Raw genomic sequence first — 13631 nt, 5'->3', positions numbered from 1 at the left:
TGCTTCTTTTTTATTATGTGGTGGATGATGTTGATGGATTTTCGAATGTTGTACCATCCTTGCATCCCTGGGATGAAGCCCACTTGGTCATGGTGTATGATCCTCTTGATGTATTTTTGAATTCGGTTTGCTAATATTTTGTTGAGTATTTTTGCATCTATGTTCATCAGGGATATTGGTCTGTAATATTCTTTTTTGGTGGGTGTTTACCTAGTTTTGGTATTAGGGTGATGTTGGCTTCATAGAATGAGTTTGGGAGTATTCCTTCCTCTTCTATTTTTGGGAAAACTTTAAGGAGAATTGTTATTATTTCTTCCATGTCTGATAAAATTCCGCGGGTAAATCCATTTTGCCGGGAGGTTTTGTTCTTGGGTAGTTTTTTGGTTACCACTTCAATTTCTTTGCTGGTATTTGCTTGGTTTTAATTTTGTGTTTCTTCCTTGATCAGTCTTAGAAGGTTGTATTTTTCTAGGAAGTTGTCCATTTCTTCTTGGTCTTCCAGCTTGTTAGCATATATGTTTTCACAGTATTCTCTAATAATTCTTTGTATTTCTGTGGGGTCCGTCGTGATTTTTCTTTTCTCTTTTCTGATTCTGTTGATGTGTGTTGATTCTCCTTTTCTCTTAATAATTTTGGCTAGAGGCTCACTTAGTTTTATATAGAAGACACCAGCCATCTTGTTGGTCCACCTCAAAGTTTTTCACAATTCTTCCCTCCACCTCGCTCCATCTTTGTGGCAGGGTGGCATCCGACGTGGCACCCAGAGACTCACCTCCCAGTGCTAATGCTCTTGTGCGCTACCATCTGCCTCACTGTGAGCCCAGCCTAGTGACTCTTGATAACAAACAAAACACAGCAGGAGTGACAGGATGTCACTTCTGTTCTTCAGGTACAAAAGGCTGTTTCTCCTTTTTGCCCAGGTGAAACAGGCTACCTGGCAAGGAACTTAGGCCTTCCGTCTGAGAGCCCAGGAGGAACCAAGGCCGGATGACAATCATACAAATGATGTGAACCTTGAGATGCTGCACCACTGGCTCTCTGCCTGTGCAAGGACCCTGAGCAGGGAATCCACAGGCATACTCAGATTCCTGACCAACAAAACTGGAGCAAATAAATGTGTATTGTTTTAAGATGCTAAATTTTGGACTACTTTGTTACAAGGCAACAGATACACTCTTCCGGCTTCCTGTAACTATATTCTGCCTGTTTCACAAAGATTTTAATAGTTTTAAGAAAACACTTACATACCAGTTTGTACACTAGTGATGTAACTGATCTGACAAACTGCCCCTAGGCTTCCTGGCAGTTGAAGGACTAAGTCGAACACAAACTATAAATCTGCCTCCTTCTCTGCTGCTCAAAATTAACAACTTGAAAGGGACTGTTTTCTCAGAGTTAAAAAATATTATGAAATTCTATATTACCTCTTCAACACAATATTAAGCAATCTATTTATAGCATCTCGAGTGTTTTAGAACTAGGCTAGCACTTTAGTTTTGCTCATCCTCTTTGCAAACAAACCTGCAATAGTGAATAATTCACTAAGGCCAAAAAAGAGTTGGTTGTTTTTTGCATATCAAATGACTTCCATCTTGCCTCACCTATACTATCTTTAAAAGAGCTTTTCATCCATATGAGTACTTGGTTTTTCATTTTCCACTTATTTACATTAAACTAGAAGTGCAAAATATGATGAAACCCTCAAATAACCTTTAGCCACCAGCCACCACCAGCCCATGTATGCCGAGGGAGGAGCACTGCCTTTCCTGGGCTGACCTCAGGGCACCTGTGGGGACATCAGCATGCCCTGCACACTCACAGATGGAGCTGGTCCTTCTCCTAAGGGCTCACACTGCAGCAGGCCCAGCCAAGGGCCATGGCTAATCTCCCAGTCTGCTATGAGCTACCCACACAGGGTGCCTGGTGGACATTGCTCCCTCTCTTGTTAGAAGATCAGCAGCAGGAGGTGTGGCCAGGAGTGGTCCCCTCTGCAGGCCCTGGGTCCTCATCTCCTCCCAGACCAGCCAGCTGCCCCCACAAAGACCACAGGTTGCCCCAGCACCCTGAGGTGCAGCCCTCTGCCCTGCCGAGGAGATCCCCAGGCTGGCTCCCCAGGGCCTCTACCTACTTCCCTTCCCCCTTTGGACAAGGAGGAAACTTCTGGGCTCTGTCTTCACAATGTGCTGCGCAGGCCTTTCACCACCACCACCCTCCAAGTTTCCTCCCGCTCTCAGGCGGCTGCTTGTGCACCCCAACTGCCCTCCTGGGCCCCAGCACCCTCCGGACTCCACCTTCTACTCTGCTGGGAATAAGGTTCCCAGGGTCAGGCCCTCCTGATTATGACACCCACAGTGGGCGTCCCAGGTCGCCTTCACTGAAGGTCAAAGAATTTGAAAAACATCCCTTTTCCTAGCTGTCCAGACTCTCATCTAACCGCAAAGCTCTTTTCTGGAAATTAGCAGCTCATTAGCCTTCCATCGCCTCCACATTCTGCCTGGGACCGACCCAACGCCCGGCCCAGCGGTGTATGCAGGTGCCTCCTCCAGCTCTCACCGCCAGCGGCAGCCAGTGCAGAGTCCTCAAGCTCTAGGGAGCCCGGGGCACACGCCCCGCAGGCTCCGGGAGGGCGCCCCACCGGTGCCCCCAGCCTGTGCCAGCGTCCTTCGCTCGCAGGCGCAGAGCCAGATCTGGTCAGGTGCCCCCCACCTGGCCAACAGGAGCCCGGGTTCCCTGGGAGGAGCAGAACCTGAGCAACCGGTGGTAGGATGCAGCAAATAAAACTACAGAGCGCCCAGGTAAATTTGGAGCCAAATAAACCACAAGTAACTTTTAGAATAAATATTCCCCAAAATATTCTTGTTATCTGAAATTCACAATTGCATCCTATATTGTATCTGGTAGCCCTCAGAGCAGGAGGCCCACTCTCGCCCTGGGACTGCTGGTGCGATGTTAGCCGATGGGAGATGGCACAGGCTGATGACCGGCTTCCCCCACTGCGTGACGGGCCTGCGCAATGCCCCGAGGCAGGTGGCCCCCTGGGACCCGCGCATCGGCAGCTGTCATCCCAGCCCTACAGGCGCGGCCCGCATGGCAGGGCGGGACCACGAGATCCCCCGTCTACCTGGTGCAGTGTGTGTACCCGTCTGGCACCATTACTGCAGCAAGAGACAGTTGATGAACCAGGTTTGACATCACTCCGCCTTCCAAAGTGGCCTTAAATACTCATGTAGTGTATTTTGTTGTGTTTTTTGTTGTTTGTTTGTGTTTGTTTTAAGGCAAGAAGAAGGAGGTAGTGTTTTTTGTTGTTTGTTTGGGTTTGTTTGTTTTAAGGCAAGAAGAAGGAGGAAGGGAAGGAAAAGAGATTTAAATGTAATTCCAGGTAGGTTAAAGAGCTAAATCTAAAAAACTGAAAGTTTAAAACTTTTAGAAAAACAGAAAAATTTTATGAAATCAGAAAAGAAATGGAGTTCTTAAGAATTATACCCCCCAAGAAAGAGAACATAAAACCATGAGACCAAGGATTTATAAACCTGATCATATTAAACACTTCTACTTTAAAAAGAAAACCATAAATATAAAGAAAAGATGAGCTTCTGGCTGGGAGAAGACCCTGCAACAGAGGGCCAAAACGGCCTAATATGCAGGGGTTTTTAACTGCAACACAGCAAAAATATATATAAACAACTCATTAGAAAAATGAGCAAAATGTATGAGGTGGCACTCTACAAAAAACGAACCCAAATGTCTGACAAGCATGTGGAGAGGAGGTCTGCTTTCCTGTCAGCCAGGCGGCACAGATGCAGACAGACATGACAAAGCGTGTCGTGCGCATCATCTCCTCTCAGGTTAAAGCTCCCCAGCCCCAAAGGTCGTGGTGGTACAGAAACCCTGCCCCGCCAGTGGCAGGGCAGCCTGCTGCATCATGAACCTGGGAGCACCTAGGGAATCCCAAGGTGCACATGCTTTAGCGACCGATAGTTCCATTCTCAGGCAGAGGATACTCCAGAGAACCCTCCACTTACACCCTGGAAAACCTATAGGAGTTTGTTGTGAGCAGTTTTTAATTGCAAAATACTGAGGAATGGGGGGCCTGAATAGCCACCCACAGGAGAAGATATATAAATTGTAGCAAATTCTGACATTTTGTGTAAGCAGTCCAAATGACTTAACAAGGGCTTATAGGCATCCACACTGATAAATCTCAAAGGCCTGTTGGACAAAAAGAGCAACTAAAAATGTCATCATTTGCAAAACAACAGCATATACTGTTTAGCAATACATAGACAAGCAGTGAAAGTATGAAGCAAGATGATGAGAGGGATAGGCGTTACCCTGGAGAATGGGAGAGGATTAAGATCATGGCAGATGGTGGCGCCAAACACCACACTTGTATTTATTTCTGTGATGCTTTCTATTTTTCAACAATAGACCATTAGGCTGAATAGGTCAGGGTTCTGGCTAAGCATCTGCCCAGAGCAGGACTTATTGCCTGTGGGGACAAGGACACCCAGATATTCAGGATGACCAAGTATGTCCCAACATGGGCATGCCATGGGCTCTTACTCATAGGTTTTATATCTATTGTTCTTACATTGGTAAATATTTAAGGATTTATCAGAAGTTTTTCTTTTTTATGTAAATCCAGATTTTTCTGACACGAAAAACAATGTTCAATTGATTTACTTGATTTATTTACAGGAATAAAGAATATACAGGGAAATATACAGGAAAAAAGCACATATATATAGGCATATATATATGCTTTTTAAATCACATAATACTATTAATGTTTTAAATAATATAGTAAATGCTAAGTCTTCGTGCTGAAAACTCTTTTCTATTTTATTATCTTTTGGAGTTACATTAGCCACATTTTAGAAATGATGTTCATCCAAACAGGCCAGGAAAGTGATCTAATCCTGGAAAGATTCTTGTATATTATCTGGAAATTTTTCCCACAAAAAAATGTAGGGGAACTGGACTCATACACATCCAGCATTTGTGAATTCCACATTTATAAGATAAAACTATTTTAAACTCACCTCTGCTCTGTGAGGAATGAGCTCCAACCGTGGTCCGGGGGAGCCCAGCAGCTCTGCCTGGCTGCCCCAATGGGGCAGGTGTCTGTGGGGTCGGCCCTGCTGACTCCCTGATGCAGCCTGTGGTTGTGAGTGGCAGGCCCCCCCAGCCCTGGCCGTCCCAGGCCAGCACATGTAGGAACAGACGTCTGATGGAGCTCCATCTCCAGCACGCCAACGGCCAGCCCACCATCTTTGTTCTCTAGATGCATGTTCTGTTGCCCCTCTTCTTACTAGGATCAGCCAGAAGGAAACCACTGTTGATGAAAAGCAAACTGGGAATATCATTTGTCCCGTGGGAAATCCACACTACTAAATGTACAACAGAAAGGGCTCCGCTAACAGGGCCCATCCAGTGTTCCAGCATTCTGATATCATAGGGGAGACAGTGCATGCTCATGTCCAAGGATGAACATTCTAGCACATTTCACATCAGCTGTCACCTAAGCATTCAACAACTGGGCACCAGTTTGGGAAATAAAAATGAAATGTTATGGTGGCCCACAGTGGTCCCATAGGAAAGAAAAGCTTTGCAAGCTGCAGAGGCCCTGAGTCAAGCCACTACAACTCTGACTATCTGTGAAGACCCCCTGCAGCCATTCTCTCCTGTGTCAGCAAAGCGGCCACAGCCCCTCCGCGGTGACCAAGAAGGGAAAGGTCTTGAAGACCAAAAAAGACAGAGATGGACGGGTCAGGCCCCCACGGCTGAGACAGGGCTCTTCAGGAGAAAATCACTGACCCTGACCCTTGCCAATTCTCACACAAAGACAGCACCAGAATGTGCAGTCTGTCCTCTTTAAGACACTAAACCAAATGTATGCTTGGCACATTGTTTGATGTGCTAATTAATAAGTTTTTCTATGTTGTAAACTGCACATAAACCATCTTCATACCAAGAGGCATGGAGCAGTCTGATCAGAGCTCCCTGATTGACTGTCATCCTGGTCATGGCCTCTGGATAAACTCTTTTAGTGGCTGTGCGAATTTCAGTCAACAAGTTAACTTGTGATATGTGCATAGTATAAAATACTATCTGACCTTAAAAACACTCTATGGGGGTATTGACTGATATTGGAAAATGTTAAGAATATAGAAAAAGAACAGTAATATGCTGGGATATTTCTCTCTAAATTAATAGAAGAGCAGAAAGCCACAGTCTACAAAACAAGACTGCCTCTGAGTGGTGGGGGTTTACTTTCTCATTTCTGTCTATGCTATGGTTATTTTTGTTTTTATGTTTTTTGTGGGTTTTTTTGGTATAATTAATCTACAATTACATGAAGAACATTATGTTTACTAGGCTCCCCCCTTCACCAAGTCACCCCAAAAATCCCATTACAGTCACTGTCCATCAGCCTAGTAAGATGCTGTAAAATAACCACTTGTCTTCTCTGTGTTGCACAGCCCTCCCCATGTCCCCTCCACACTTTATACATGCTAATCATAATGCCCCTTTTCTTTTTCCCCACCCTTATCCCTCCCTGCCCACCCATCCTCTCCAGTCCCTTTCCCTTTGGTAACTGTTACTCCATTCTTGGGTTCTGTGATTCTGCTGCTGTTATGTCCCTTCAGTTTTTCTTTGTTCTTATGCTCCACATATGAGTGAAATCATTTGGTACTTGTCTCTCTCCACCTGACTTATTTTACTGAGCATAATACCCTCTGGCTCCATCCATGTTGTTGCAAATGGTTGGATTTGTTTTCTTCTTACGGCTGAATAACATTCCATTCTGTATATGTACCACATCTTCTTTATCCATTCATCTACTGATGGACACTTAGGTTGCTTCCATTTCTTGGCTATTGTAAATAGTGCAGCAATAAACATAGGGGTGCATCTGTCTTTTTCAAACTGGGCTGATGCATTCTTAGGGTAAATTCCTAGAAGTGAAATTCCTGGGTCAAATGGTATTTCTATTTTGAGCTTTTGAGGAACCTCCATATTGCTTTCCACAATGGTTGAACTAATTTACATTCCCACCAGCAGTGTAGGACCCACCAGCAGTGTAGGACAGTTCCCCTTTCTCCACAACCTCACCAAAATTTGCTGCTGTTTGTCTTTTGGATGGCAGCCATCCTTACTGGTGTGAGGTGATACCTCATTGTGGTTTTAATTTGCATTTCTCTGATAACTAGCGATGTGGAGCATCTTTTCATGTGTCTGTTGGCCATCTGAACTTCCTCTTTGGAGAACTGCCTGTTCAGCTAATCTGCCCATTTCTTAACTGGATTATTTGATTTTTGTTTCTTAAGATGTGTGAGTTCTTTCTATATTTTGGATGTCAACCCTTTATCTGTCATTTATGAATATATTCTCCCAAACTGTAGGATGCCCTTTTGTTCTATTGATGGTGGCCTTTGCTGTACAGAAGCTTTTCAGCTTGATATAGTCCCATGTGTTCATTTTTGCTTTTGTTTCCTTGCCCAGGGAGATATGTTCATGAAGAGGTCACTCATGTTTATGACCAAGAGTTTTTGCCTATGTGTTTTTCTAAGAGTTTTATGGTTTCATGACTTACATTCAGGTATTTGATCCATTCTGAATTTACTTTTGTGTATGGGGTTGTACAGTGATCCAGTTTCATTCTCTTACATTAGCTGTGCATTTTTGCCAGCAAAATCTGTTGAAGAGGCTGTCATTTCCCCATTGTATGTCCATGGCTCCTTTATCAAATACTAATTGACCATATATGTCTGGGTTAATGTCTGGATTGTCTAGTCTGTTCCATTGGTCTGTGGCTCTGTTCTTGTGCCAGTACCAAATTGTCTTGATTATTGTAGCTTTGTAGTAGAGCTTGAAGTTGGGGAGTGAGATCCCCGCCACTTTATTTGTCCTTCTCAGGATTGCATTGGCTATTCAGGGTCTTTGGTGTTTCCATATGAATTTTTGAACTATTTGTTACGGTTTGTTGAAGAATGTTGTTGGTAATTTGATAGGGATTGCATCAAATCTGTATATTGCTTTGGGCAGGATGGCCATTTTGACGATATTAATTCTTCCTAGCCAAGAGCATGGGATGAATTTCCATTTGTTAGTGACCTCTTTAATTTCTCTTAAAAGTGTCTTATAGTTTTCAGGGTATAGGTCTTTCACTTCCTTGCTTAGGTTTATTCCTAGGTATTTTATTCTTTCTGATGCAATTGTGAATGGAGTTGTTTTCCTGATTTCTCTTTCTGTTAGTTCATTGTTAGTATATAGGAAAACCACAGATTTCTGTGTGTTAATTTTTATCCTGCAACGTTGCTGTATTCCAATATCAGTTCTAGTAGTTTTGGAGTGGAGTCTTTAGAATATTTTATGTACAATATGACATCATCTGCTAATAGTGACAGTTTGACTTCTTCTTTACCAATCTGGATTCCTTGTATTTCTCTGTTTTGTCTAATTGCCGTGGCTAGGACCTCCAGTACTATGTTGAATAACAGTGGGGAGAGTGGGCATCCCTGTCTAGTTCCCGATCTCAGAGGAAAAGCTTTCAGCTTCTCGCTGTTCAGTATGATGTTGGCTGTGGGTTTATCATATATGGCCTTTATTATGTTGAGGTACTTGCCCTCTATACCCATTTCGTTGAGAGTTTTTATCATGAATGGGTGTTGAATTTTGTCGAATGCTTTTTCAGTGTCTATGGAGATGATCATGTGGTTTTTGTGCTTCTTTTTTATTATGTGGTGGATGATGTTGATGGATTTTCGAATGTTGTACCATCCTTGCATCCCTGGGATGAATCCCACTTGGTCATAGTGTATGATAATTTTGATATATTTTTGAATTCGGTTTGCTAATATTTTGTTGAGTATTTTTGCATCTATGTTCATCAGGGATATTGGTCTGTAATTTTCTTTTTTGGTGGGTTCTTTGCCTGGTTTTTGGTATTAGGGTGATGTTAGAACAAGTTTGGGAATATTCCCTCCTCTTTTATTTTTGGGAAAACTTTAAGGAAAATAGGTATTGTGTCTTCTCTATATGTCTGATAAAATTCCAATCTAAATCCATCTGGCCCGGGGGTTTTGTTCTTGGGTAGTTTTTTGATTACCGCTTCAATTTCTTTGCTGGTAATTGGTTTGTTTAAATTTTCTGTTTCTTCCTTGGTCAGTCTTGGAAGGTTGTATTTTTCTATGAAGTTGTCCATTTCTTCTAGGTTTTCCAGCTTGTTAGCATGTAGATTTTCATAGTATCCTCTAATAATTCTTTGTATTTCTGTGGGGTCTATCATGATTTTTCCTTTCTCATTTCTGATTCTCTTGATGTGTGTTGATTCTCTTTTTCTCTTAATAAGTCTGGCTAGAGGCTTATCTATTTTGTTTATTTTCTAGAAGAACCAGCTCTTGGTTTCATTTTTTCTTCAATTGTTTTATTCTTCTCATTTTTATTATATCTTTTCTGATCTTTAGTATGTCCCTCCTTCTGCTGACTTTAAGGCCTCATTTGTTCTTCTTTTTCCAATGTAGATAATTGTGACATTAGATTATTCATTTGGGTTTGTTCTTCCATCTCTAAATATGCCTGGATTGCTATGCACTTTCCTCTTCAGACTGCTTTCACTGCATCCCACAGAAGTTGGGGCTTTGTGTTGTTGTCATTTGTTTCCATATATTGCTTGATCTCTATTTTAATTTGGTCACTTATCTATTGATTATTTAGGAGCATGCTGTTAACCCTCCATGTGTTTGTGGGCCTTTTTGCTTTCTTTGTACAATTTATTTCTAGTTTTATACCTTTGTTGTCTGAAAAGTTGGTTGGTAGAATTTTAATCTTTTTGAATTTACTGAGGCTCTTTTTGTGGCCTAGTATGTGGTCTATTCTAGAGAATGTTCCATGTGCACTTGAGAACAATGTGCATCCTGTTGCTTTTGGATGTAGAGTTCTATAGATGTCTATTAGGTCCATCTGTTCTACTGTGTTGTTCAGTGCCTTTGTGTCCTTACTTATTTTCTGTCTAGTGGATATGTCATTATCCACTAGATGAGTGGTGTGTTGAAGTCTCCTAAAATGAATGCATTGCATTCTATTTTCTCCTTTAGTTCTGTTAGTATTTGTTTCACATATGTTGGTGCTCCTGTATTGGGTGCATATATAGTTGTAATGGTTATATTCTCTTGTTGGGCTGAGCCCTTTATCATTATGTAATGTCCTTCTTTATCTCTTGTTACTTTCTTTGTTTTGAAGTCTATTTTGTCTGATACTGGTACTGCAACACGTTTTTTTCTCCCTCGTTTGCATGAAATATCTTTTTTGATCCCTTGACTTTTAGTCTGTGCATGTCTTTGGGTTTGAGATGAGTCTCTTGTAAGCAGCATATAGATGGGTCTTGCTTTTTTATCCTTTCTGTTACTCTGCATCTTTTGATTGGTGCATTCAGTCCATTTACATTTAGGGTGATTATTAAAAGATATGTACTTATTGCCATTGCAGGCTTTAGATTCGTGGTTACCAAAGGTTCAAGGTTAACTTCTGTACTATCTTACTAACTTTACTTGCTTATTGTGCTATTATAAAAACTTTCTGATGTTTCTTTATTTCTCTCCCTTCTTGTTCCTCCTCCTCCATTTTTTTTTTGAGAGGGCATCTCTCATATTTATTGATCAAATGGTTGTTAACAACAATATAATTCTGTATAGGGGAGTCAATGCTCAATGCACAATCATTAATCCACCCCAAGCCTAATTCTCGTCAGTCTATAATCCTCCATTCTTTTTATGTTCGGTGTTTTATTCTGTGCTCTTTTGTGATTCCTTTGCCTGCTTTTGTGGGTAGTTGATTTTATTTTTGCCTTTAGTTAGTATGTAATGAGAATATCTTAATACCTTTTCTAAAATTGAGAAAAATTACTGTACTTGAAAGGCTATGTTGTCCTACTTTTTGTATTAAGTTTATAACCATTACCATTTTATTTTATTTTATTTTTTACATTTATTTGCCAGCTTCCCACAACCCCAGAAATGACTTTTTGTTCATTTGGTTCATGATTGCTGTAAGGATGCTATGAAATTGACAACCACTGTGAGCTTTAGTTTAGCAGGATTTGCAACATTGAGAAGCAATGTATGTGCTGTAGGTAGAGCTGCTGCAATCAGTGGGCCATCCTCGCATTGCTCCTGGTTCACATCGAGGCTCACAGTGCCCATGAGCACAGATTCTGGAGGACCCGACATGTGTGGGGGCGCAAAGCAAGTGCAAGGTAAGTGTGTTGTGTCTGTGACTGAGTGGGTGCTGTGAGCCTGAGAGGCCACCCTTTTGGTATAACCAGAATTCACTTCAAATACAGAAAGGTTATAGCATTTCAAGAAACCCAAATGCCCAAGCAAGTCTCAGTGCTTCCTTACTGCTCTCATTTCCCTGCTTTAACCCACGGCTCATGTGGAAAATGATGACTCATTCAGAAGTAAGGGGAAGGTCGAGAGTGCTGGTAGAATGTGCTTGTATCAGAAAGTGAAATAAAGATATTTGTGTTAGTTTCAACAATGTTTCCATTGTCTGGTAAGAACAAAATCCACATGCACATATGAGATGTAAATACAAATTGTAGGACTTAAATTATTCCACCTGTTAATTAAGTTAAATACTCTCATATTAACATTTTAAACTGATGTTGTGCAATAACATAAAGATGTATGATAAAATCCATGCTATAAGGTAGATTTTTAATTTTTTTTTTACTTAGAATAGTGACACTAAGGAGCAATTTTGAAACACCCTGATAAAACAATAGAGAGACTGTGGAAGAAAGGAAAAGCTTCATATTTGAATACTGTTACCAGCACCTTTTTCCTGCTTTTTGGACAAGGAGTCCCACATTTTCATTTTGCCCTGGGCCCCAGTGCAAATTATATAGTTTACATATCACAAGTTATATAATTAAATTATGTAATTAGTCCTGCAAAGAGTTTGAGGTGTCCTCCCTGCTCTACACTGCTATCTCCTCGCCCTGCTCAAGTCCCCAGCTGCTTTAGAACACACCATTGGAATACACCATCTTCCCCTTAATACTACAACTATCCACTATCTCCCTGGTGACATCGCCTCATTCTTTGAAGATTTGAACTTTAATTTTTGTTCAGATCTTCTCTCTCTTTTGGTCAAATCTTTGTTCAGGTCTCTCTCTCTACCTGTTTTTGCCTTTAACGTCTGCAGTGATGATGCTTCCCACTCCTGGTGCTCAGTTATGTGATCCCCTCACTGTCAGGGAGCTTCCCTGCTTCCATGTCAGCAAAACACTCTGTGTCTTCACACCCCTTTCCAGCTGGGATCCTGCAGTCAAGCAAATACTCTATTCTTAATTGCCCCAAATCATTATGTCAAACTTACCTGAGGTATGAGTTTTCTATTGCTACATAACAAAGTACCACAAAATTAGTATATTAAAAAAACACACCCCTATAATCTTAGAGTTTTTATGGGAAACTAAGTTGGGACTGAGTTAGCTGGGTTCTCTTCTTACAGTCTCAAGGCATCATCAGCCTCTGTTCTCATCTGGAGGTTAAACTGGGGAAAAATCTACTTTCAAGATGATTCAGTGCTGACACAATTCATCCAGACCAGAAGACACAGACATCCCCTGAGAAGGAGCCTGGCGATGCTTAATTAGATAGATTGAACCAATCTTCCTGAAAAAGAATTCAAAATAAAGATCATAACCATACTTAAGGACCTGCAGAGAAATATGCAAGAGCTAAAGTTGGGAGTGAGAACACAGAAATAAAGCAGTATCTAGAAGGACATAAGAGCACACTGGATGAGGCGCAAGAGGCCATTAATAGAATAGAAACCAGAGAACAGGAACGCATAGAAGCTGATGCAGAGAGAGATAAAAGGATCTCCAGGAATGAGAGAATATTAAGAGAACTGTGTGACCAATCCAAATGGAACAATATTTGCATCATAGGGGTACCAGAAAAAGAAGAGACAGACAAAGGGATAGAAAGTGTATTTAAAGAAATCATTGCTGAAAACTTCCTCAAAATGGGGGAGGAAATAGTCTCTCAGACCACAGAAGCCAACAGAACCTCCAACAGAAGGGACCAAAGGTGGACAACACCAAGGCACATACTAATTAAAATGGCAAAGATCAAGGACAAGGACAGAGTATTAAAGGAAGCCAGAGAGAAAAAAGGTCACCTACAAAGGAAAACCCATCAGGCTATCATCAGACTTCTCAACAGAAACCTTACAGGCCAGAAGAGAATGGTATGATATATTTAATGCAATGAAACAGAAGGGCCTTGATCCAAGGATATTGTATCCAGCACGATTATCATTTAAATATGAAGGAGGGACTAAACAATTCCAAGACAAGCAAAAGTTGAGCGAATTTGTCTCCCACAAACACCTCTACAGGGTATTTTAGAGGGACTGCTCTAGTTGGAAGCACTCCTAAGGCTAAATAGATGTAAGAGAGAAAATAAAATCACAGCAAAGAAAGAACACCAACCAATTACTAACTAAAGGCAAAAAATAAAATGAACTACTCACAAAAGCAGCCAAAGGAAACAAAGAAGAGCACAGAATAAAACACCTAACATATAAAGAATGGAGGAGGAGGAATAAGAAGGGAG

The 13631-nt window shown here is 41.4% G+C and overlaps 1 protein-coding gene across 3 annotated transcripts in view; it reads right to left on the bottom strand.

Annotated features, from left to right (window-relative positions):
* OCA2 (OCA2 melanosomal transmembrane protein) overlaps nucleotides 1–13631 on the bottom strand; it is a 423655-nt gene that overhangs the window by 391667 nt on the left and 18357 nt on the right. For all 3 annotated transcript variants that reach the window (XM_057494743.1, XM_057494742.1, XM_057494744.1), the window contains exon 2: nucleotides 5043–5335. In XM_057494743.1, the coding sequence (XP_057350726.1) occupies nucleotides 5043–5290 (248 nt within the window). In that variant the 5' untranslated portion in view covers nucleotides 5291–5335. The remainder of the gene's footprint in view (nucleotides 1–5042; nucleotides 5336–13631) is intronic.

This window comes from Manis pentadactyla, chromosome 18, assembly GCF_030020395.1.
Source record: "Manis pentadactyla isolate mManPen7 chromosome 18, mManPen7.hap1, whole genome shotgun sequence".
NCBI lineage: Eukaryota > Metazoa > Chordata > Mammalia > Pholidota > Manidae > Manis > Manis pentadactyla.
The sequence above is the reverse complement of the archived record's forward strand: the minus strand, read 5'-3'. Positions and strand labels throughout refer to the sequence as shown.